Source organism: Canis lupus, chromosome 14, assembly GCF_048164855.1.
Source record: "Canis lupus baileyi chromosome 14, mCanLup2.hap1, whole genome shotgun sequence".
In the NCBI taxonomy this organism is placed as follows: Eukaryota; Metazoa; Chordata; class Mammalia; order Carnivora; family Canidae; genus Canis; species Canis lupus.
In genome coordinates, this window is record NC_132851.1 from 28803768 (window position 1) to 28828749 (window position 24982).

Here is a 24982-nt window from a genome sequence, read left to right on the forward strand (position 1 = left end):
TGAATTCGCTCAGGCACTGCGCCTGGGCTGGCGCCAGGTACTTCTTCCTGTAGGATCTCTGCTCTTCCTCATTCCTCCTTTCCCCAGACAGCCACATAGTTCATGTCCTCCCCACATTCTTCCAGTTCCAGTCTTTGTTCAAATGTCACGTTCCAGTGAGGCCTTCACTTTCTCCTTGCAAACACTGCCCCCACTTCCACCACCACCACCATGAATTTTTAACATGTACCTAACTTCCTTTCAGGCCCTTCTGCTGATGACAGTATAGGGTACTTCCTGGTCCTTTAGAGTGCCGTTGGGCTGGGGCTGGGGGCACACACAGGCTTTTCTATTCTAGCCCAAAGAGCAATGAATTTCACAACACTGCTTTCCTCCAAAGCCTAGGCTGTGTTTAGAATACCAAAGTTGAGAAAATTATGATCTAGTCACCATTCTAAGTTAAGACCAAAGTTAATCTCATAAATTTGCTCTTTCTTTAGGAAAAATATCAAGCTCCGTGGGAGCTTCCCCTCTCAACTGAATTTTGGACTCCCCTTCTACCTGTTCCTAGAAACATGCCCTCCCTCTTTGAGCATATTAGCAAGAACTTGGTCAGAGAGCTTGGAGACAAAGACCTGAGGCCCATGAGATGCCTGTCAAATGCCAACCAATTCCGTCAGCTGGCAATATTACAGAAGAGGAAGAAGCGCTCACCCTTCTGGGAACAACCTGACATTCCAGCCGAATACACCCTCATGGACCTCCTGGAGCCAAGTTCTTCAGTTCCCGGTATTGTCAACAAGGGCAAGGGGGCAAGGAGTAGAAAACACATGTGCTCACAGGCAGTGCAGCATACAAGGATCCCTTAGGCACCCACACAGGTCAACATCAGGGTTGGTTTTGCCAAAAGGCACTGGGCAAGAAGCTACAATACTTAAAAATCTAATATCAGGACGCAGGCATTTATTAGTTCATCTGATACTTAGGATAGCTTCTTAAGTCAGGGACATTATCTCCACTTACAGAACTGTGAATTGAAACTTATAAAATAATCTGTTCCAGGTGATACACCCAGGAACTAGTAAAATTAGAATCCAAACTCAGATCTGTCTGGGTCCATAAGCTTAACATTTTCTGCTCCAGGGTGCTGCCTCCTGGGACTAGAGGCTGTGCGTGCTACAGAGGAAAAGATGACATTGTGGATTCCCTGTACCAGTGCACACATGATGTCACCAGAGCTTAGGGTTTGGGATACTATCCTCTGTTATCCAACCCCTAGGCTGATTCAAACATTTGCCATCAGCAATAATTTATACTTAATACATTAACTCAGGGGCACCTGGGTGGCTCAGTTTGTTGAGCGTCTAATTCTTGATTTTGGCTCAGGTTATGATCTCAGGATCCTGAGACCAAGGCACCGACCACCCCCACCCCCTGCTGGGCTACATGCTCAGTGAGGAGTCTGCTTAAGGATTCTCTCTCCCTCTGCCCCTACCCTCTACCCCCTCTCTCTCTCAAATAAATACATCTTTAAAGGAAAAAAATAATTAACCACTGATGTGATAGCTTCTCAACTGAGAAATGCAAATGAATTGGAGGGTCAGGGCAACACAGGACTCAGCCATTCGATTTCCATTCGGTTTCCCAACCATTCTGGAGTAAATTCTTGGCTGAACCTAACGTCATCTTTTCTGTCCCCAGAAACTGCTGTCATGGGACCGTTTCTCTTCAGTGACACTGTGGTCCAGCAGGGACAGGTTTCTGCCAACGTGACCACTGGGCTAGAAATGAATGTGTCAGGGAAAGCTACTGTGTTCCATGGATCCTCCCTTCAGTTTCAGGCTGTTACCATCCCACCCCATAACTGGAAAGACCTTCAAAAGAGGTGAGGCCATAGGACAGGAAAGAACTGGTCGGGAACCCTGGGTGGCGCAGCAGTTTAGCGCCTGCCTTTGGCCCAGGGCGCGATCCTGGAGACCCGAGATTGAATCCCACGTCGGGCTCCTGGTGCATGGAGCCTGCTTCTCCCTCTGCCTATGTCTCTGCCTCTCTCTCTCTCTCTCTCTCTGTGACTATCATAAATAAATAAAAAAATTTTTTTTAATTAAAAAAAAAAAAAGAACTGGTCAATGAGGCCCTTGAACTCTCCTCATGTGCCAAAAGGCACCTCGCAGGCTTTACTGCTAGGCTCAAGAGTACAGAAAATGACATCTCAGACCATACTATTCTTCTTGGGTATTCATTCATTCATTCAACTAATAGTTATTAGTTATCTGGTATATATTGATTAAAACAGTAATTACTGGAACACCTGGGTGGCTCAGCAGTTGGGCATCTGCCTTTGGCTCAGGGTGTGATCTGGAGTCCCAGGATCGAATCCCACATCCAGCTCCTTGCTTGGAGCCTGCTTCTCCCTCTGCTTATGTCTCTGCCTCTCTCTCTCTCTCTCTCTCTCTCTCTCTCTCTCTCTGTCTCTCATGAATAAATAAATAAAATCTTAAAAAAAAAAAAACAGTAATTACCCATAACTGTGCTGTCATGTGCTGGGGATAGAATAACGACAAGACCAATAAAAATCTCTACCCCAAGCCACTTATATTCAGTGTGGACAGGCAAAGACCAGGGAGTGAGGAAGCAGGAAATAAAAAAATAAATATAGGGATCCCTGAATGGCTCAGGGGTTTAGCGCCACCTTTGGCCCGGGGCGTGACCCTAGAGTCCCCGGATGGAGTCCTACATCGGGCTCCCTGCATGGAGCCTGCTTCTCCCTCTGCCTGTGTCTCTGCCTCTCTCTCTGTGTGTCTCTCATGAATGAATAAATAAAATCTTTTAAAAATAATAATAAATTTTAAAAGTATTAATTTAGGTGAGACAAAGAATCTGAAACTCTCTGTGCTTAATAAATAAAGTATGCAGCAGTGTCCTGGGATTCCACTTATCTCCATGTATATGGGTACATGGGCAAAGGTAGGTATCAAATGATCCTCTAAGTGCTTAACAGACAACTTCTTAAATCATCTTAAATAGTGTGTTTACAAAGGCAAAACACATTGTTAGGTAAGCAAGGAGTTAAAAAATCACAGTACTTTTAGAGACTAAAAGTTACTTTCACAAGGTATTGGACAATTTTTGTTTCCCTGGGTTCTTACAAGGCCCTTATTAAAAATAACATTTGCAAAGACTGCTTATGGTGCAAAAGAGTATCTCAGATTCTTATACTGCTCAGAAAGAAACAAAAAAAGAATTCTCAGTATTTCAGTAGGGAAAGAGGCAATTTCTAGGATACATTTTAATTGCTAGCTCTGAGAGAAATAAGTAAGCCTGAGGTCAAACCTTTAAACATGGAGGCATTGAGGGGGAGCAGTTGGCTATTTCTAATAAATGGGATGTGGGCATATAATGTGTTCATCTGTGAAGGCACTTGCAGATCATGATAGGAGCTCTGAGATAAGGAATAACAAGACAAAGAGAAAGAGACACTGCTGGTGGTTGGTTAGGTTTCTCTGTGGCACTAACAGCTGAGCTCAGACCCCAAAGAATGATGGAAGCAAGGAGGAACAGGAGGAAAGGGGTTCAAATGAGGGTTTAGAAGCCCTGGGGCATGGAAGAGCTGGATGATGATTCCAAGGCCAGGGGGAGGCCAGGGAGGCCAAACCTTAGTCAATGAGGACGAAAGTGATTCAAAGCTTAGGAGGTAAGGAGGGGTCAGATGACACACCCCTCGGATGCCTGGTAAGAAGTCTGCATTTGTCTCCAAGGGCAACAGGAAAGCCCCCACTGGATGCTCAGTACTGCCTGCAGTGAAAGGAGAATTTAAGGACCTCTCAGTATTCTGCACGCCAGGGCACCAAGCCCAGCGGGGCCTGGGATAGAATCTGACTTGAGTCTCAGAACTGAAATGGGGATAGACTTTTGTCTTCAGCACTGCAGACCTTCCCCATCCAACTCATCTACTAAGGACAGTCAGCCCATAAAGCCCACCTGTGCTCATGGAAAATAATCCAGCATCAGCCCTGCTTCAGCATACTCTATCCCCCTGCTCCACAAGGGCACACGGGGGGTGTGAGGCCAGCTTTGACTACAGGGCTTTCTAAGCCCTGTTCTCAATCACCTGGACTCATCTACGTCCAGTCTCCTTCTGCTGAGAGGCCCTAGTTACTAGTGGAAAACTACCCTAACAGGACCAAAATAATTCTGGAAAATGCAGCTACCTTTCATCACACGGGATGCATACTGTCACACCCATACCCTGTCAGAGAATGGGGGGCCCTGCATTGTGCATATAAGAGATGTTCTGGTGCTCTAGGTAACCTAGCCTGTAAGCCAGTATCTTCCAGATGCACTGTACCCCATCCAGGTTCCTAGAAGAGTAATCTAGAATAACCTAAGAAAGCATCCCTTTTCCACTATGACCTTTCTCTTCCCACCTACCCCAGGAAAGTGCAAGATCCAGAGCTGCTATTTCTGGTGAAGTGCCGGGACAGACAGGATAATCTCTATGTGGTGACAGACACCGTGGAACTGACCGACACTACTGTGCTTTGTGACAACAGAAGTGTGAATGTTTGGGGAAGCTGCTTTCTCCCTTTTGATACTTTCTTCAAGGTACATGGTTGTCCTGAAGTGGGTTGGGAACACAAAGAGCCCAGCCAGCCCAGCCTCACTTCCCAGGGGCTCTGCATCCTATTAGGACCCGTCTTTGGGGGTGCAATGAATGGGTCAGCATTTCCCACTTCTCATGTGCTGAGGAATCCTGACTCCTGACCTGAGAGTATATTCTGACGTGGTCACTTTAGTATTTTAATATATATGAGATTATTCAATATTGATAAAATGAAAAGAAATTTAACTATTTGCAATGATTATATTTGCTTTGGATAAATGATGGATCCTGGATACTCTGAAAGTATGGCTGCTCTACTACATACATGTGCAGCTCTATGGCTGCAAGAAACAAGGGACCACACAGTACAAAACCTTAGCAGTTCAAAGATCCTAAATACTGTGATACCCTGACTAGAAAGTTTTCTGGATTGAGATTAAATATCTTCGAGCACATCTGATGCACGTAATTTATAATAACCACAATTTTTAAAAAACGGTTTAAACACGAGTTTATCAAATATTTAGTCAACATGAACCGTGATTCAGGGACATATATAGTGTGTATGTGTCATAATGGACATTTTATACACAATCTATTTTATATGTAATATGTCCTCACTTAAGAGACTTAGGAACTAAAAAAAACAGGACAAAACAAAAACTGAGATGTGCACTAACTTTCCCAAGATCTGTGAATGAACCCTAGAGGAGGACACGACACCACCCAGTGGACAAGGAAGTCTGAAACAAAACTCAACTCCAGCTTGGAGGATTATTTCCATGTTCAGCTGTTTTCCCACCTGTTCAGATGGGTGGACTGGGTTTTGTAAGGACAGGTGAAGAACACCCTATGGCATTTTGCATAGGGCAACTGCCCAGCTGTGTGTCCAGCTGCCATCCCAGCTGTTCACAGCCAGTGCCAATCTAAGCATGGGCTCTTGAGCTGTGATGCTGTTAAACAGTTTATATATCACCCCCCCACCCCCAGCTCATGGCTGCATCAGTTTCCCATGCCATTGGTTTGCACTTGATTCTCTTAGGTAGTATTTGATTCTCCAGGACATTCAAATAATAGGGCTGAATTCTGGGGAAGCTATTTACTCACTAGGCTGCCTGAGAATGGTATTCATGGTTCTGAGATAGGGTTCCTTCATACATAAAATTAAATACAACACTTACATAAAAGCCCACTATAATACATTTTGACTATCAGGTCTCTAGAATATAGTCATTACTATTCAATATGATGGTTAATTTTATGTTGCCAATGTGACCGCCCCATGGGGTGCCCAGATATTTGTTTCAGTGTTACTCTGGGTGTGTTTGGGAGGGGGTTTCTGAATGAGATTTAAATGGGTGGACCGGTAAAGCAGATTATTTTCCCCAGTCTAAGTGGTCCTCATCCAATCCACTCAAGGTCTGAATAAAACTAAAGGCGGAGAGAGACTTCACTCTCTGCCTGAGTATCTCTCATCTGGGACACTGTTCTTCTGCCATCAGACTCAGATTTGCACTATGACAATACACCATGGGCTCTCTTAGTTCTTTAGCCCTTAGATTCAGACTAGAACTATACTATTAGTTCTCCTGTGCCTGCACATCTGGGGATTTTTCAACTTTTTTAATTGCATGAGCAGATCCCTTACAATAAATCCTTTTAGGTAGATAAATATATAGACAGACAGCCTACTGGTTCTGTTTTTCTGGAAAACTCAGACTGATATACTCAGTAAAGTTTATTCAGCTTTTTATTTGATTTTAGGACAGAATAATAACTTTCAAGCTTTCTACATGCCAGATCAGAAACCAAGAGTCTAATTTTTTTTTTAAATAGAAAAGTCAAAAGATAAAATCAAATTTTCCCCCAAAAAAAGTAAGCAAAAAGAGAGGGAAAGATTAATTTTAAAATTTAGAGAGTTAGTCCAGGAGAGAAATGGAAAACAGAGTAACACAGTAAAATAGGGAAAAGTATCCAGGAAATAATTCCAGAAAGGTAAGACCTGAAGCATATGCTCCCAGTTGGAAGGACCAACAGGAGGCCAGTTTCCCGGGTTCATAGGAATTAACTGCTAAAAGAAAGATCTGGAGTGAGGAGAAGCAGTCTCCCCAACAGTAAACAATGAGTATTAACTTAGATATTGGGACATGAACATTTTAGGAGGAGTGGAGGTGGGGCAGAGAGAAGAGTAGGACAATGAAATCCTCATCATCCAAAGAAGAAAATAACTGAATATACTTCATTCTGGGAGGAAAAAAATCAAATCACTGCAAAATAATCATGAAAATGAGAAAATGCAAAATAATCATGAAAATGAGAAATAAATATTGAACCAAGAAGGAAAAAGAGCAGAACCTGGAAATCAGGAACAACAGAGGGTGAGATCAGGGGGCTGGTGGGTTCTTTGATTATGAGCTTTCTAGATCTACCTGAGTTTTAAAATCATATGCATATGGGGCATATTGTTTGCTTTCTCTCCCCAGGGTCGAGGCCAGGGAGAGGGTCTAAAAGTGAGATAGAAGACACTGATTCTGCCACAGGGCACAGTGATGGCCTACAAGAGGAAGCAGCTGGTTTTTAAGGAGAATGGCTGGGGTAAGCAGAGGCTGAAAGAGGCAGATGGGGAGAGGGAATCTGCTTCTCCTCAGAAGAGAAACGAGAGGGAAGGAGCATCAGCATGCTTCCACCCACTGCTCTGCCTATTCATGGAGAAGACTGAGGACATTTCCCAGCTCTGGGGGCACACACATATCCCACTACCCATGGCCCCCTCCAGCACAGCCTGGACTGCTGCTATGAGGAGAGAGAGTCTCCCATGTGGAAAGGGGCCCAGTGCAGAGGTGACCTTAGCACTGAACAAAGTGCACAATCCCACCACCTGTATTCATTCAAGGACTCACTCAAGCCACTCTCAGCAGCTTACCTGGGAGACCCCATAACCTGAGGTCAGAGCCCATGAGACACCAGCAGGATCCCAAACAAAACTGCAAACATAATGCCCTAGGAGCATAATGCAGGGTTTTATCTACACCTCTCCCTCCCTTGCTAGCCCCAGGCCCCTAGCACACACACACTCACACACATGCACCTGCACACATATACTCACTCACCCACTACTCTCTACAGTATCCTCACTGCAACATCTTGTCTCAGCACATTTCTTATATGCAGCTATGAAATCACTCAGGAAGAGGGCAGGATTGGGAGCACACAGGTGAGGGAGGAGAGCTCAGGGGATAGGATAAACGGCAACAAACAGACAATCCTACCCAAAGAAAGGAGGACAGAGCCTCCTTTACCTTACAGAGCCAGTTGTCCAATCTCAGAGAGCACAGTGATCAACCGAGGTGCTTGGTCAAAAGGCAGGCTCCAGGGTCCTCTTCAGAAAATTGAATTCCGAAGATACAGAATCAGGTCCAGGGTGGGGTTCTGAGTTTTAGCCAGCATCACAAGTGCCTATGATGGGAGGGGTCCCCAGGCCACGCTGAGAAAAGCTGCCATGCCTGGTCTGGATGAGGAAGTCTGGGTCTGGGGGTGCAGGAATATGAAAGAGTCCAACAGGAATAACCTTAGCTCTCCTGGCCTGACTTCTTCCCATCCAGATATTCTCATCTCAGATGACGACAAGGAGAAGACCTTTCCAGAAGGTGAGCTCCAGAGCTGGGCAGGTTCTCTTCCTAGACGCAGACCCTACTGAACCTTGACCCCCTTTGGATGCTAGTAAGAGCAGTGCATTGGGCTCAGCCCCCACAGACCCATAGGGAAACCTTTCCAGCCAGTCTCCTTCACTGCCTCCTACTCTCCCCTGCCTTTGACCTTGGCACAGGCCCCTAGCCACTGAGATAAGGTTGTGGGGGTGCTGCCTGGGTCTCCATATGCCTAGGCACCAAGTCACCTGAAGTAGTGGGAAGAGGTAAGAAATCCAGGGGCGGGGGTAGGAAGAGGAGGGAGAGCCGTGGGGTTAGGGCAGGGGGAGAGGAGAGTAAACCTTTGTGAGTAAACACTTCTCTTTCTTTCCAGAGAAACTGCGCATGCAGTCGAAATCACTTCCAAGTGAGTGGGTGATTTTTGAGCCAGGAAGGTGGGACTGGATCCTCCATGACGCCACCTTGCACAAAAGCCCCACGTGATTGCCTCTGCTGTCCTTACCTAAGGCGGGAGGATCTGGCCTCTGGGCAAAGGGCAGGAGTAGAAGGAAAGGAGGGGGTCAGGGAAGTCGGGACAGAAGGTCAGAGAAACCAAATGGCTTCAGAAGTTAACTGTTGGATGGGGAATGTAATTTCTCTTTCAGGCACCATCAACAGTGGTTTCATCCCTCCAAGAGGTGAATATGTGTTTGCTGGAGGTAAGGATAAGGATCCCAACCTGCACTCATCTGGTGACCAGGGCAGATTGCCCTGGCCTTTGCCACCACTGCCCCCAGGGCCTGGTCCTAGTTTTTATGGAATAGGAAAGGTCCAGGAAGGCCAAGGGGGTGGAGGGATTGACCCAGGTTTGGGCAGGAAGTTTAACAAGAGGAAGTGGTAAGAGGACAGAACCCTCCAAAGCGTCTGAAAAGCATATTTGAGCATGAGAAAAGAGATGATCACTTGTGATTCTCTTTCCAGGAAGAACACAGGAACCTTTTAGGCAAGGTGAGTGCTTATTAAGAGGGAATTAAGAGGCCTCTAGGATAGGAAACTGCAAACCTGAGAACCCAAATTGGAGCTTCCATGCAACTCAGAAAACTGAGCTCTATGTCCAAATATACACTTTGGTCAGCTCCACTTATTCATTCTTTTTTTTTTTTTAATTTATTTATTCATGATAGTCACACGGAGAGAGAGAGAGAGGCAGAGACACAGGCAGAGGGAGAAGCAGGCTCCAAGCACCGGGAGCCCGATGTGGGATTCGATCCCGAGTCTCCAGGATCACGCCCTGGGCCAAAGGCAGGTGCCAAACCGCTGCGCCACCCAGGGATCCCTATTCATTCTTTTATTCATCTGTGCACACCTGCAACAAACATTTATTAAGAACTTACTGGGCGAGGAACCTGGGTGGCCCAGTGGTTGAGCATCTGCCTTTGGCTCAGGTCGTGATCCCAGGGTCCTGGGATCAAGTCTCGTATCAGGAGATACGGGGGGGATTTGCAGGGAACCTGCTTTTCCCTCTGCCTATGTCTCTGCCTCACTCTGTCTCTCATGAATAAACAAATAAAATCTTTAAAAAAAAAAAAAAGAGCTGGGCAACAGGCATTATTCTGAGCAACGGGGATACAGCAGGTGAACCAAACAGAAATGCCTGTTGTCACTGCAGCCTCCATTCTGGTGATCCCTCACTTAGCGGATCATCTTGAGGTCACCTGACATCTGCTAGGAGAAGCAGAGAGCCCCTGAATCCATTCCTTGGTTAATTCTGTATGGACATAGACAATACAGGGAGAATTACATGATAAGGATAGCTCACGTGTACCCAGAACTACTCGAAGCATTTTACATACATAAACTCAACTGAATCCTCTTAACATCCCCATTTAACACATGTAAACCCAGAGCACTTGAGATCCTTATTTCCCAGAGCCCAATATTAGAATCCACGTTATGTCAGATATGTCCCAGTAATGAGCACCTAGTCATTTTCTTCCACTTCCCATGACCCCTGTCCAGAATCTCCATCTCTGCTCCCTGTATTCTAAACCCCCCTCATCTCATAGCACTAGGATTGTCTATTTGCCAGTCTGTTATTTTAACTATTTCCGGAGATCAAATGTGCCATCCACAGAGATGCTTTAGTTGATAAAAGGGCTCACACTGGTGGGAAAGGGCTGATCATTGCAGGAATGTTCTAATCAAAGAATTGTACCCATTTTCTGGTTGATGCTGATTCCTGAGAGAAGATTTCAAGCAACTACATGAAGAGATTTTCCAGGAAGTGGAGGCCCTGGACGAGCTCTCAAAGGACACTCAGGATGCCATATTCCATAATATCCTGAACACGCTTGGGAACCGAAAGGCTTTGCTGGAACTTATGGACAGGGTAAGGGGTTCCTACAGCTACTGAGGGCTGATCAAAAGTGGTAAAGGGGGCAGGTTTAGGCGATACTGCTACCAATGCACACGGGGGGAAAAGGAAATGGGACAATGCCAGGGAAAAGAGTAGGATGTCAGAGATCCAGGACACTGGCCCCAGGCACAACAGGGCCAGTGAGTGCAGCTCCAAATATTGGGGCTGAGGGCCCTGCACAACAGGGCCAAACCCCCTGGGGCAAGTAAAGCGCACTGACTCTTACAGCTTCATCAATGACTTACAGACTTAGAAGACACAGGCAAAATTACTTACTAATACTAGTTGTAGTAGTAGTAGTAGTAGTAGTAGTAGTAGTAGTATCATATTACCAATACTACCAGTGTCCTACAGCTGGATGGGGACCCCTTTGATCCTTTGGATGGCTTTGGTGGCGAAATCCTAAATGAGACACAAGAAGACACAAGAAATCTATGGATCCAGGGAAGATCCTCCATCATTTACCTCCTCGAAGCCATAATAGGTAAGAGTGATTTGGGAGAAATGTAGGAAAGTCAAAGGTTTGGCCTGCAGACCTCATGAAAGCCATGGGTTAGATGCCACCTCTCCAAAACCCTTCAAATACCATGATCTTTATCCTCACATATCAGCTCTCTCCAAAGTCTGGAGGGCTTAGGGAGATAAATTTGCTGTATTAACAGAGAACCAGCCTTAGGTTTAGAAAGTGATCTGCCCAAGTACATCCAACAGATCATTGTGGGTGGATGATTCCAGGCTCCAGCCTCACAATCCCTTCCTCTGAACCATGTTATGTAGCATCCTGGAGACCATCCCAAGAATAGGAGGAGGACTTAGTACAGGGAAATTGACTTCCATGTCCAATGGTTTATTTGCCTGCCTCAGAGTTCCCCTCTCAGGAGGTCTCCTAGTTCACAGTGGGGAGAGGAAAATCTGACTCTTCATCCCTCTTTCTCCAAATGTCCCCCTGTTCCCAGTGCTGAGTGATACCCAACACAATCTGCTGGCCCAGTCCATGAAGAAGAGGATCCTCCTCCAGCAGCAGGAGCTGGTGAGAAATCCCCAGGGGCCAAAATCCAGGAAGGAGGGTGAGAAAATCAGAGTTAAGAATGGCTCTGATGAAAAAAAAGAGATCATGATGGAGGTTTCTGCCAGGAAGGGAGATGGGATTTTGTGTGGCAACTGGGAAATCCCTGGCTGCAACTGCCTCTGGGGAACAGTCCCAGCGGGTATGAGTCTATCTCAGGAGGGTCTCCATTTCCATGGCAACCCCTGCAGGGGGCCCCCACAGTTCTAAAAGAGCTATATAGTGAACCCAGGTCTGGGAACCCAAGGGCTCTGAGTCATATCCCTGCTTTACTTAAGCAGTTACCATTTGAGAATTGCTCTCCCTTTCTCCACATACATATATGTAAATACATATGTGTGGGCAGACATCTATACACACACACACACACACACACACACATTGCACACATGTGCGTACATGAATACATATCCTACTACAGATGCCACTACTCTAGAAGGGAAACGTTAGTATAACTGTTTAGCAGCTGAAAAGCCAATGCTCAGCATTTTCCAATAACATGTCCACACTCACACTGATCACAGGATATGACCTGGATATGACTCCTGGTCCACTTGACTCCAAAGCTTTTATCCTTTTCAGTTACCCTGAATGACCCTCTTGGGACCAATTTTCTCTTCCCAACCTCAAATGCTAACCTGTAACGTGGGATGCTGTTTATTCTAGGTAAGGAGCATCCTGGAGCCCAACTTCAAATACCCTTGGAACATCCCCTTCACCCTCAAACCTGAGCTCCTTGCCCCACTCCAGGGTGAAGGTCTGGCCATCACCTATGGCCTGCTGCAGGAGTGTGGCCTGAATATAGAGCTGAATAGTCCCAGGTCAACCTGGGATCTGGAAGTCAAGCAGCCCCTGTCTGCCCTGTATGCGACCCTTTCCATGCTGCAGCAGCTAGCAGGCAGTCAGAGAGGCCAGGCCCTACCAGTCTATACTGGAAGTGTCCCTGGTGAGCTCAGAGGACTTAGGACCACAACTTCTGCCACTCTAGGTCAGACACAGCCAGGAGTCAGTAGACTTGAGGGAATGTTCTGAAATCACAGAAAGATCTGTACCTTGATGAAGATTCATGCAATTGTCAAAACTCATCAAATAGTATCTAAAGATGTGAGCATTTCGCTGTATAGCAATGTTACTCCAAAACAATGTAAACCAATATTAAACTCCAGTAACAATATGAATTGTTTGGGGTGAGGTGTACTGGTATCAGCAACTTACTTTGAAATACATCATAAGGGACGCCTGGCTGGCTCAGTGGTTGAGCATCTGCCTTTAGCTCAGGGTGTGATCCTGGGGTCCTAGGATCAAGTCCCACATCAGGCTCCCCAGGGGGAGCCTGCTTCTCCCTCTGCCTATGTCTCTGCCTGTCTCTAATAAATAAATAAATAAAATCTTTTTAAAAATGCATCATAAAATAAGGGGACTAATGAATGGATAGAGAGACAGATATCAGATTTTAAAAACAAGAGAAGTTTTCTTCTTTTTTTCATTTAAATTTAATTAACATATAATGTAGTATTGGTTTCAGAAGTAGAAGTTAGTGATTCATCAGCTGCATACAAAAGCCAGTGCTCATTACATCAAATACCCTTCTTAATGTCCATCACTGTTACCCCGTCTCCCCACCCCCCACCCCTCCAGCAACCCTCAGTTTGTTTCCTATGATTAAGAGTCTCTTATGGTTTGTCTCACTCTCCGATTTCATCTTGTTTTATTTTTTCCTCTCTTCCTCTCTGATCCTGTTTTGTTTCTTAAATACCATATGAGTGAGATCGTATAATTGTCTTTCTCTGATTGACTTATTTTACTTAGCATAGTATCTTCTAGTCCCAACCATGTTGTTGCAAATGGCAAGATTTCATTTTTTTGATGGCTAAGTAGTAGTACATTATATATGTACCATATCTATATCCATTCCTCAGTCGCTGGACATCTGGGCTTTCTCTCTCTCTCTCTCTTTTTTTTTTTCAATTCTTGAAACATTTTGTATGTCTGGAATTGCTTCAAAAAAAAAAAAAAACTCTAAAAAGGCGGGGAGGGAGCGCTTGGGTGGCTCAGTCAGTTAAGCATTTGCCTTCAGCTCAGATCATGATCTCAAGGTCTTAAGATCCAGTCCTGCATTGGGTTGCCTACTCAGTAAGAAGTCCGCTTCTCCCTCTGTCCCCCTCCCTAGCTTGTGCTCTCTCTCTCAAATACAGTTTTAAAATCTTTAAAATTAGCTCCCTCAAAATTATACCTGTGTACTGATCATTATGTGTGACTTTTCCAAATTATGCTTTTTTGAGCTGTTTTAAAAGGAACATTGAGGGACACCTGGGTGGCTCAGTTGGCTAAGTGTCTGCCTTTGGCTCAGGTCATGATCCCAGGATCTTGGGATGGAGCCCCACATTGGGCTCCCTGCTCTGTGGGGAGTCTGCTTCTCCCTCTGCCTTGGGTCCTCCCCCCTACTTGTGCACACGTGCGCTCTCTCTCTCTCAAATAAATAAATAAAAGCTTAAAAAATAAAAGAAACATTGAGAGAACAAAATAAGATGTCTTAGAAATTAAAACTAATATAACAAAAGCCCAATAGAAGGATCAGAAGGTAAAGTTGAGGAATTTTTCCCAAAAAGTAGAGTAAAAAGTCATAAGATGAAAAATAAGAAAAAAAAAGAAGAAATTGAGAAGAGTAGCTTAGGAAGCCTAACAGCTGGTTAAAACAAGTTCTCAGGGATCCTGGATGGCTCAGTGGCTTAGTGCCTGCCTTCTGCCCAAGGCGTGGTCTCAGAGACCTGGGATCGAGTCCGCATCGGGCTCCCTGAATGGAGCCTACTTCTCTCTCTGCCTATGTCTCTGCCTCTTTCTGTGTCTCTCATGAATAAATAAAATCTTTAAAAAAAAAAAAAAAAGTTCTCAAAATAAAAAGAGAACACACACACAAATGGAAAGGAAATCAACAACAATTCAATAAAATATTCCATAACCAGAATATGAGTTTCCAGATTTAAAGAGTCCATCGCATACTTGACACAAATGGATGAAAATGGGCCCGTACCAAAACACATTTGGGTGATGTTCAGAACATGCAAGACAAAGTAAAAATCCAGGGAAAAGTACAAAGGTTATTTACAAAAGACCAAAAATGAAAGAGTAACTTTTAAGTGGGTACCTGGGTGGCTCAGTCTCTGGCCTGGCCTCCAGCTCTGCACTGGGCAGGGAGCCTATGTGAAATTCTCTCTCTCCCTCTGCCTCTCCCCTGCCTCTCCCCGTCTCTTAAAAAAAATAAATAGGGATCCCTGGGTGGCGCAGCGGTTTGGCGCCTGCCTTTGGCCCAGGGTGCGATCCTGGAGACCCAGGATCGAATCCCACGTCGGGCTCCCGGTGCATGGAGCCTGCTTCTCCCTCTGCCTATGTCTCTGCCTCTCTCTCTCTCTGTGTGTGACTATCATAAATAAATTTTAAAAATTTAAAAATAAATAAATAAATAATAACTTTAAATTACAACCACACAAACTAGAAGCAATGGAACAAAGACTTCCTATATTTTGATGGAAAATTATCTCTAACTAGAAGTCTACATCAATTTGAAGGTAGAATAAAGGACATTTTCAGGCAGATTTTTTAAAATTACTGTCTATGTTCCATTTTCCAGAAAGCTATGAGATAACGTGATACAGTAAAATGAGAGAGACCCAAGAGGAAGATATTGGCTACAGAGAAAAAAAGATTTAGTGTAGAACAGAGATAGGGGGATGCCCAGGATGACAGTATGGGGGCCAGAGGACAAGTAGTCCCCATCTGAGCAAAGAGGAAGGCTTTGGGGGAGATGTCTCCAGAAGAGAAAATTGATAGAATACCTCAATTCTGAGGTATTTAATACAAGATTTAAGGAACTGGCAGTTTGGATTTAATTAGATACAAACACACTGAAGATAGAAGGAAAAATAAACAAAAAATGACAATGAGAAAAGTCCTACAAGAAAGGAAAATAATTATGGCTTATTAATAGCTGAGAAGTATTCACATAGTCATAACTGTGATGGGACCTGTACATGGTGCAGAGCCAAGGGGACCCTAAATCCTCATCTTCCCTGGTATAAGCTCATGAAGAATGTCTAAAATTAAGCAAGCTTATTTTTTAAAATATTTTATTAATTTATTTGACAGAGAGTGTGCACACAAGCAGGGGGGAGCAGCAGAAGGAAAGGGAAAAGTAGGTTTCCTGCTGAGTAGGGAGCCAGACAAGGCTTGATCCCAGGACCCTGGGATCATGACCTGAGCCCAAGGCAGATGCTTAAAGGGACTGAGCTACACAGGGCACCTGAGCAAGCTTATTATTAAGAGATGTCAGACACAAAGGGCCACATATTATATTATCCTCTTCATAGGAAATATGTAGAATAGGCAAATCCACAGAGACCAGGAAGTACATCAGTGGTTAGGGTGGGGAGTAATGAAAATGTTCTAAAACTGACCATGGTCATGGCTGCACAATTCTGTGAATACATTAAAAGCCACTGATTTGTACACTTTCAAGGAGTAAATTGTATGGTAGGTGAATTATAATCTCAAGAATGCCCTTTAGGGCAGCCCGGGAGGGCTCAGCGGTTTAGGGCCCCCTTTGGCCCAGGGCTTGATCCTGGAGACCCAGGATCCCCGCAAGGAGCCTGCTTCTCCCTCTGCCTGTGTCTCTGCCTCTCTCTCTGTATCTCTCATGAATAAATAAATAAAATCTTAAAAAAAAAAAAAAAGAATGCCCTTTAAACAAGAAATAAGGGAGGTAACTACCAAAAGCAACAAAGCACATTTAAAGTGATCTTCTCTGGGGAGAAACAATGGGGGAGAAGGGGGCAGAAAGAGGGGTAGGATGGGATCTGAGATTTAAAAGAAAACTCAAGTTCTGTGAACACCGGCTTTGATTAAAGAACACAAAGCACTGATATTCCTGCAAGTGCACACGCCCTTATTGAAAGCTGGAGGATCACCCCAGGGGCTGGAGATGGCTGGAGACGGCGGGAACCACAACCCCTGAGCAGGGCTGGAAACCCTGTAGTGCTGGACATGGGTTCTAGAGAGTTCCTGCGCTGGGCACAGCCCACAGTCCCGAACCATCCAGGGCAGCCGCCCAGGGCCTCAGGTAGGTGCAGGGGGCAGGGACCCCAGGTCCTAGAAGGGCGGCCGGCCTTGGGGGCCACAGGGGCCCCCAGCAGGACAGCAGGCCATGGCAGGCCAGCAGCTCCCGCAGCTGCTTCCAACCTGTCCTTCTTGGGCACCCCCTCCCTCCTGGAGAGCGTCCCACTTGGGAAAGTGCTGCTTGGAGCTGGTGCTGCCCCTGGGCGGTCCCCGGCAGGGGGGAGAGGGGGGGACATCTTCCTCCTGCTTCCCCAGGCCAAGGTCACCTACCTACCTGAGCCCCTTCCTCCATAGAAATAGCAAATATTGTCATTTGAGGCTGTGTTGGCCTCAAATTAGACGAATTTATTAACAGAAGACGAATATATTAGACGAATATATTAACAGAAGACATCCTCGTAGACCTAAAAGTTTCTTTCTTTCTTCTGATTTTAAAGTAAACTAAAACATTTTCATGGGCCCTAGTAGTAGTGTGAGCCCTGGGCACCGCGCCTAGTGGAGAAGCTCGCCCCTCACCCACCTGCTTTCCCCCGGGTCACACTCCCCTGGGCTGTGGTCCTCCGCTCCTGGAGTCTCCCCTTTCCAGTGGGCTGTGGGTGCTCATCCTAAAAGCCACCTCCCCACTTGCAGTGTCACTGCCCTGCTCACAGGGCCCACCTCAGGAGGTGCTCACAGACCCCGTGCCATCAAAGACAGAAGATCAAAATGTTACTGGGGAGGGGAACAGAGGCTCCCCCTAGATGCCTCTATCCGAAGGAGGGAGGAGAGGAATCCCTGCTTTTCTCATGCCCCTCCCATCTCCTCCTCCTCCTCCCCCCCCCCCACCCCTGACACCCCACTACCCCAGAAAAGCAAGGTAACAGCTTATCGACAACCTCCCCTGGGCATTACCTTGTCATCCTTCCCTCCCCTTTTTAAGATGGAGCAACTGAGGCTCCAAGAGTTAAGTGGCTTGCTGAGGGTCACCCCCCCACCCCATCCCCCAGTAAGTAGTGGAGGCCAACGTGGACCTCAGGGCTGATGTCTTAGCCATGCTCAAACTTGCCTCCCTCGCCACCTGGCTCTAGCCTGGACCTCTCTTCCCACAGAGCTGAACCAGAGCCAGTCCATCCAGATCGAGGAGATGGTGGCAGGAGCCGTGACAGGGGCCATGAATGTGAGCATCGGGCTGCCGGTGCAGGTGACAGGGAGCAGTGGGGTGACCCACAGCTCCACACTGACTGTACACACCCTCAGGGTTTCCCCTCACACCTGGGAAACTGGTGGAGAAGAGGTGAGAGTCAGGTGGGCCATGCAGACCGGGGGGCCCTCCTGGCTGAGCTCTGTGGGCGCAGGGCCTCCAGGTGGGAGTAGGGATGAGGGGGCAGCAGAGAAAAGCCCAAGGCTCAGGCCAGCTTGAGGCCTCCAGTGAAGCCCCTCTGACGAGTGGGTCGGGATGGGAGCCCACCATTCGCAGTGAGCCCAGGGGACCAGGGACCAGGGAGTGGGTGGTAAGAAGGGCTTATTTTAAGTCAGAGATTTCAACCCAGGTGGAAATAAAACAGAAACATGGTAGCTGCTGAGTGGAGGTGACAGGGAGTGTGGAAGACTATGGCAAGTCGCGAAACAAGCCTGCCCTGAGCTGAGCAGCAGCTGCCAGGACTGCTCCAGGCAGGACTGTGAGCTCCGTGGCACCATTTCTTCCAAGAAGCTAGAAACTGAGATTTTTATGTGAAACCTACAAATTTTATCTCAAAAATTCTGAACACCACATGGGCCAAGTAAGCTTTTTGTACAGTTCAGCTTATAGAAAGCCATAGGGTGGCCTCTCTACTCTGGACGTTTTGCACCGTGTATAAGACAGATGTCACACTCCCCCTCAGTTTCTCTCCTCTTTCTGTCACCCCCAAGTGACCTTAAACAAGCAGTCCCGAAGTCCAGGCCAGTCGTACCTGGGAAGGCCTGGCCCCCCGGAGCCCTGGCAGCGGCTCTCCCCAGCTCTGCTCTTCTCCTGTCCCACCCCTACACACCCTTGCAGGAAACTGAGGACCCCAAAGCCCTCGTTCCTCAAGGAGTTGCAACACCGGAAGGAGAAGGAGGGCCTGTATGTGGTGACAGAGGCCGTGGAGACTACACAGGACACCATGCTTCAGAGCCTCAACGATGCCAAGGGATCAGGACAGCTGGCCTTCCTTGGGCCAGGCCACTTAAAGGTGGGTGCAGGGTGTGCCCCAGGGGTGCCAATTCGGGTGTGCTGGGGATGCGGGCAGCCACCAAAAAGCTCCCCCTCCACCCTGACTCCTGTCAGATGGCTGCCTCACTAAAAACTGCCCCATCTCAACAAGAATGGCATTCCTGGGCGCTTGTGTCGTGGTTCTCAACTCTGATGACATGTTAGAGTCACCTGGAAAGCCGTTTTGTTTTTGTTTTTGTTTTTGTTTTAAATACCAGTGCCCAACAGTGCCCTGCCCAATTCTGTTTTCATTGGTCTGAAACGGGCCCTATTGGCTGGTCTTTTTCTAACTCCCTCGGGTGATTCTATGCACTGTATCAGCTTTGGAACCTGGAGTGCCTCTGGCCACCTGTGTGGCCTCAGGCAAGCCACCTGACCCTCTGAGTTTTCCGGCTCTCGCCCCAGAGGCTGGGCTGCAGAACCAGGGGAGATTAGGCAGTGGTGTAGGGAAGGTGCTGATGACACTGGTGTTGTGACACTCTGTTTCCTTCCACGTGCCTGTAAGGCCTGGAACTGCTCCTCATCAGCTCAGTCCTTAGGTCATACAGCACCTGTGAGCCTCAGGTCCCCAAGGTCATGCAGGGAGGTGTGGGCCCTACACCAATATCGTGGGGCTCTGGGGCTCTCGTCTCCCACCAATTGTGACTCAGCCTCACTGTTGGCCTCACCTCTCAGAGCCAAGGAATGCTGGGGAGTCTGGGTCACCTATTGGTCAGTCTCCAGCTGCCATTGCTGAATACTTTAGATGCTGGAACACAGAGAACAAAATGTTCTCTGTCAATTTTTCGCATCCATCCCTTCTGAGGATTCTATAAGGCAGGTGCTGTATGTCAGGTTCTCTCAGTACCGGACCTAGACCTCAAAGAGGCCAGGGGTGCCTGGGTAGCTCAGTCAGTTAAGCACCCGACTCTTGATTTTGGCTCAGGTCATGATCTTGGGGTCGTGAGAAGGAGCCCTGCCTTGGGCTCTGCGCTTAGATCTCCTATATAGAGAGATTGTCTCTCTCTCTCAAAAAAAAAAAAGAAGGTTAATGAAGCTCCTTGCTCAGAAGCACACAGCCAGCAAGTGTGGCTAAAATCAGACTGGGATGAGCTGGTTCCAACACTCATGTGTTGAATCAAACCTGTTACACTACCGTGTGTGTAGTGTAGACAGCCGGCCTTCTCACTGAGGATTATTTGGATGTTAATAAACGATGCTGGCTCACTCCACTTGCCACTTGTGGGAAAGACAGGGAACCATACAAGGGGAGGGTGGGAGTAGCTGGGGAGCAGGGAACCATCTTGGGATTAAAGTCCCGACATGGGACTCCAGGTGTGTCATGGGCCTGGGGTCAGTGTAGGGTAACCAACCTTCCCAGTTTGCCTGAGTGAGGGGATTCTGGGTGGGAAAACCAGGTCAGTTAGTCACCCTAGTGGTGAGTGATGGAAAACTTGAAATGACAGTGGCTCTAAACAAGAAAACGATTTCTGTCTCAGGGAAAAATCCAGATAGGAGCCTAAGGCAGTGGCTCTGCAGTGGCAGATCCTAGTGATCAGAGACACAGCTCCTTCTATTTTGTCACTCTGCCACCCTCAATGTATGGCTGCCACCTTCTGGTCCGAGATGGCTGCTCTAGCTCCATCTGTCACGTCCACATTGCAGCTGGCAGAAGGAAGAAAAGGACCTGCACACACCACCTCCATTTGCATCCCACTGGCCAGAACCTGGCTACTCAGCCACGTCTAGTGGCAGAGGAGTTGGATTCACCGTCTTTATGCAGGCCAGCCAAGTGCCAGAAGAAAGCTGCTTTTTTTTTTTTAAGATTTTATTTATAAATTTGAGAGAAAGAGACTGCCCCCACGAGTGGGAGGAGGGGCAGAGGGACAAGCAGGCTCCCCACTGAGCACAGAGCCCAATGCAGGGTTTGATCCCAGACTCTTGAGATCATGATCTGAACCAAAATCGAGTCGGGACACAACTGACAAGCCATCCAGGCGCCCCGTCTTACCGTTGCCTTTAAACTGCATTTTCCCTGTGGGAGTAGGGTGGTAACGGTGACACTACCGGTGCCACGTCAGGAGCCCCAGCTTCCAGTGGGCCCCCGTGCCTCCTTGCACTTGCCCCAGCTGCACCATGGTCTCCGCCTCCAAGTGATGACTCAGAGACCACTTGGAGGTGGCCCAGCTGCTGTGCTCATGACTCCAGCGAGGCACATCCCAAAGCCAGTACTCCACACTCTGGACAGTGCTGAACAACACTAAATGAAATCTATTTCTTTGCTATGGGACTTTATTTAGAGCTTTACCCGTGACAATACATCTTGCTTTGACCCCAGAATGCCTTGTTTTTTGTTTTGTTTTTTTTTCTGGAAATATCTTGTGTATTCCAAGATAGCAGCATTATTTTGCTCTTCATGTTGGGTGTCCCCCGACATCCTGCTTTTGGATCTTCCCCTCCTCTCCAACCTCTAAAGACCTTACACTGATCATCAAGAGACTCTTGCAGTCCCTCCTCCTGTGTCTCCCGTCTCCTATTCCTGTGTGTCCTGACGACACCTTCCTGCAGGTCCTCGAATCCTGTGTGGACTTGAGGTCCTGTCCTCCCTGCCTCCCTCCCAGCTCCAGGGTCAGAGCCACATGGCCAAAGAGAAGACAGTGACCATCCCCCAGGGCACTGTCCTGGCCTATAGGGTGCTGCAGCTGGTGATCAAAGAGGACTGCTGGGGTAAGTGGAGGCTAGAGGTGGAGGAACAGCAGCAGGACTCTCCCTCTGGGAGGGGTGGCAGAGGGGTAGGGGCCACTTGCAAGAATGGAGCAGGAAGAGGATGAGGGAAGCTATTTCCTGGGGGCCTGAGCACTCAGCCAGCCAACTCTACCTTCTGGCAGCTACTAAGAGGATCTGATGTGCAGAGAGGGCCCTGACATCAGCTGTCCAGGAGGGTTTACAACCCAGTCTGCACCCCACTTGGCCCAGAGGGGAGCTGCATTTGATGGGAGGAAGGGCTATTACATCTAACTAGCACAGAGAATCATGTGGACTGGATGGTCCTACCCATCCTTGGCCTAGGGGTGACAGTAGGAAGCTGGGGGTTCGCTCTCCCATCAATGCTGCAGCCCAGAGGCAGGCTGGGGACTGAGCCCCGGGTGGGACAGCTCAGATTCTCAGATCTGGCCAGCTGAATCTGAATCTGCAGGGTTGACTTTGGGTGGGCAGAAGAGGAGGATCCAGCCACCCTTGTCCTCACGAAAAGAGCATGAGCTTGAGTCCAGTGCACTGAGGTTTGAGTGGTGGCTTTGCCCTTTGCCCTCTGTGTGACCCTGGAGACGTCACCAAATGACTCAAACTTCAGCAGCCTCATCTGTAAACGGGCTCATGCTGACAGCCCGCAGGGTGCCGTGAGGCCACAGGAGATCAAGCTGTGATGTCCCTGGCCAGCACACTGTAGGAGCCCCATAACTGCTAACTGCCTTCCTCTCAGGCACTTTCCTCTTTTGTCCTACCTGTGCTTCCACACAGCTATTCTGTACCTGCCTGAAGGAAAGCTCAGTCGAGACATTAGTGCAGGTGAGTAGCCCTGCCCAGGGCCTGGAACCCAACCACAAATCATCCCTTCCCACAGAGAATGCCCTAACACTGTTCTTGGGGTCCCTTCCCTCCACCATGCCATCACCCCATGTCACCCCATGTCACTCTAGGGGCAGGGAGGGCTGTCTTCTAACTGAAGCATGGGCCCTGAACAGGTTGGAGTAGGGAGGGCAAGGTGGAGAAGGAGGAAGGAGAGTGAGGTGCAGAAAATAGGGAAAGGCAAGGATAAGATCCATGACTGCTACCTAGTATGTGGTGGGTACTCAATAAATGCTTATAGGAAGGAGGGAGGGAAAGTAGGTACACACAAGAATGCTCTGCATGAGGTGGGAGCTTCACCAGGCCAGGACCGTGACACCAGGACCTCCTGGTTAGGCTGAGGATCTGGACAGGCTGGCCCTGGGCAGGGGGCCTGGGCCCAGGAGCCAGGGGCGCCTCTCCTCTTTCTCTACAGGCTCATCCTTCAGCTGGGCCCTAGGTGAGGAGCCCAGTTTCCAGGGCCTACAGAGGCAGGTGGGTGCCCAGCTGCAGGACCTGGCCACACTGCCCGCAGAGCTGCGACACCCACTGCTAAGTGCCCTCCAAGACCTGCTCCAAGACCCTCCAGCTCTGCAGAAACTTGAGGACACGGTAAGGGGCCCACAGGCCAGACAGGGACAGGGGACTGGGATCCAGGAAAGTGGGAAGGAACAGAGGAATGAGAAGCAGGACAGGATGTGCTCTGAGTCTCGGCAGCGCCCAACCTTGGATGGCATGGTGACGCCGGCCCGTGGTGACCATGCACAGCCCTTTGCCAGCTGTCATGTCAGATACTCACTGAGCCTCTGCTCACTAAAGCCCAAAGGAGGGACCCGGCTCAGCAGTCTTGGTATTAGAACCCAGGCTCATATCCTCACTGACACCAGAGGGGACACAGTGCCAGGGGGTGTGGGACAGGAGCAGGGGGGTAGGGTGCAGGGGCAGGAGGCAGAGGAGGAGACCCACAGTCTGTCTTCCTTTGCTTCCCCTTGCTCCTGCCCTGCAACTGGAACATGCCCTGGACACTGGGGTGCTGGGATACCTGGGTGGCCCTGGGGGCTTCATCCTAAGCACCATCAGGAACCCCTCAGGCAGCCTGCTGACCTTGAAAGGCAAGGCAAGGCCATCCTCTGCATTCTTGGAGCTCTCATGGGTAAGAGGGATGCACGAGGGGCTAGGTGGAGGAGGAAGAGTCCGGAGAGAAGGCCCCTGCCCAGCAGCCCTTGTGATCCCTGTCCACCCCCTCCGAGCAAGCCTTCTCCTGTTTGTTCTGTGTCCCAGGCCATTCCCACTCACATCTGATTCCGTGTCCAAGCTCTGCTCAGAGTCAGCATGGAAAAGCACAGCCCGTTTCCTCATTTTACTTGTGCATTACGTGAGGGTAAGTGGCACTCACCTTGCAGGAGGCTCCTTCGGTAATGATCTGCCGAGCACCCGCTGTGTGCCAACAAGGCACCAGGAGACATGGAGGCAGCTGCTCTCCTCTTTCAGTCTGTAGTGGGGACAGACGTCACACTGATATAGACAGAGAATTACCAACAGCATGAGAGTGTCTAAAAGAGGCCCTGCTCCAACCCAGAATGGATGCGAGGCTCCCTGAGGGAGCTAGGATCAGGATCCCCACACTGGTGGTCAGTGGTGTGGACAGAAGCACTGGGGCAGGCAGGAGGATGGAGGATTTGAAGACGGAGCCAAGCTATTCTGTTGTCACCTTGGGAAGTTGGGATCTTCATTTCCAAGTACCCCCTCCCTGGGTTCTGGGTGAGAATCCCCCAAAGAGGAACGAGCATGTGATGTGGGGGCCAGAAGTGAAGCAGCAGCCATTCCTCTATGAAGGCTCCACAGTGGACTGGTGCTTCCTCCCAGCTGCTGGTGGCTGGCCAGCAAGGCCGTGACCTGTCACCACACACAGGCTGCAGCTCCCCATTGGCCTCCCCAGCTGCACCCCGGCAGCCCCCTCACCACCAGCCTTCTTGACTCTCCCCCCTTGCTTCCTGCATGCCAGCCGCAGCACCCTCTGTGCTGTCATTGCTTGAACAAGTCAGACCTGCCCCTGCTCCAGGATCTTTGCACTGGATGGTCCCTCTGCCTCGTATACTCTTCCTCCCAGATATTCACAGGGCTAACTGTGTTTATTGCTTGTCATCAGTCTCCCTGTGCCAGAAACGCAAGTGCCATGAAAGCAGGGGTTGTGGTCTGTTTCCCACATGCTTGATCTACTGAACACATGTCTGTACGTCATGGATGCCCAACATCCATTAGGTCCCTCCTCACGCATGAAAAGGAGATTGAGGGGCAGAGATGCCCCCATGGAGCTAGAGGGATGCTATTTCCCAAGACTGAAGCTTCAGGTTTGGAATCAGGCCAACCTGGGTTCTCATCCTTG

The 24982-nt window shown here is 48.4% G+C and overlaps 1 protein-coding gene across 1 annotated transcript; it reads left to right on the forward strand.

Moving 5' to 3' along the window:
- The first annotated feature begins 554 nt into the window (after positions 1–554).
- GSDMC (gasdermin C) lies at positions 555–23898 on the forward strand. Its single transcript, XM_072775685.1, is given in 19 exon segments — positions 555–768; positions 1681–1864; positions 4416–4584; positions 7066–7171; positions 8185–8229; positions 8603–8635; positions 8874–8927; positions 9190–9216; positions 10458–10597; positions 10979–11108; positions 11581–11654; positions 12357–12636; positions 17888–18083; positions 18817–18991; positions 21038–21218; positions 21559–21717; positions 22510–22557; positions 23033–23208; positions 23878–23898. Coding segments are annotated over 19 exon segments (2412 nt in total).
- The last annotated feature ends 1084 nt before the right edge of the window (positions 23899–24982 follow it).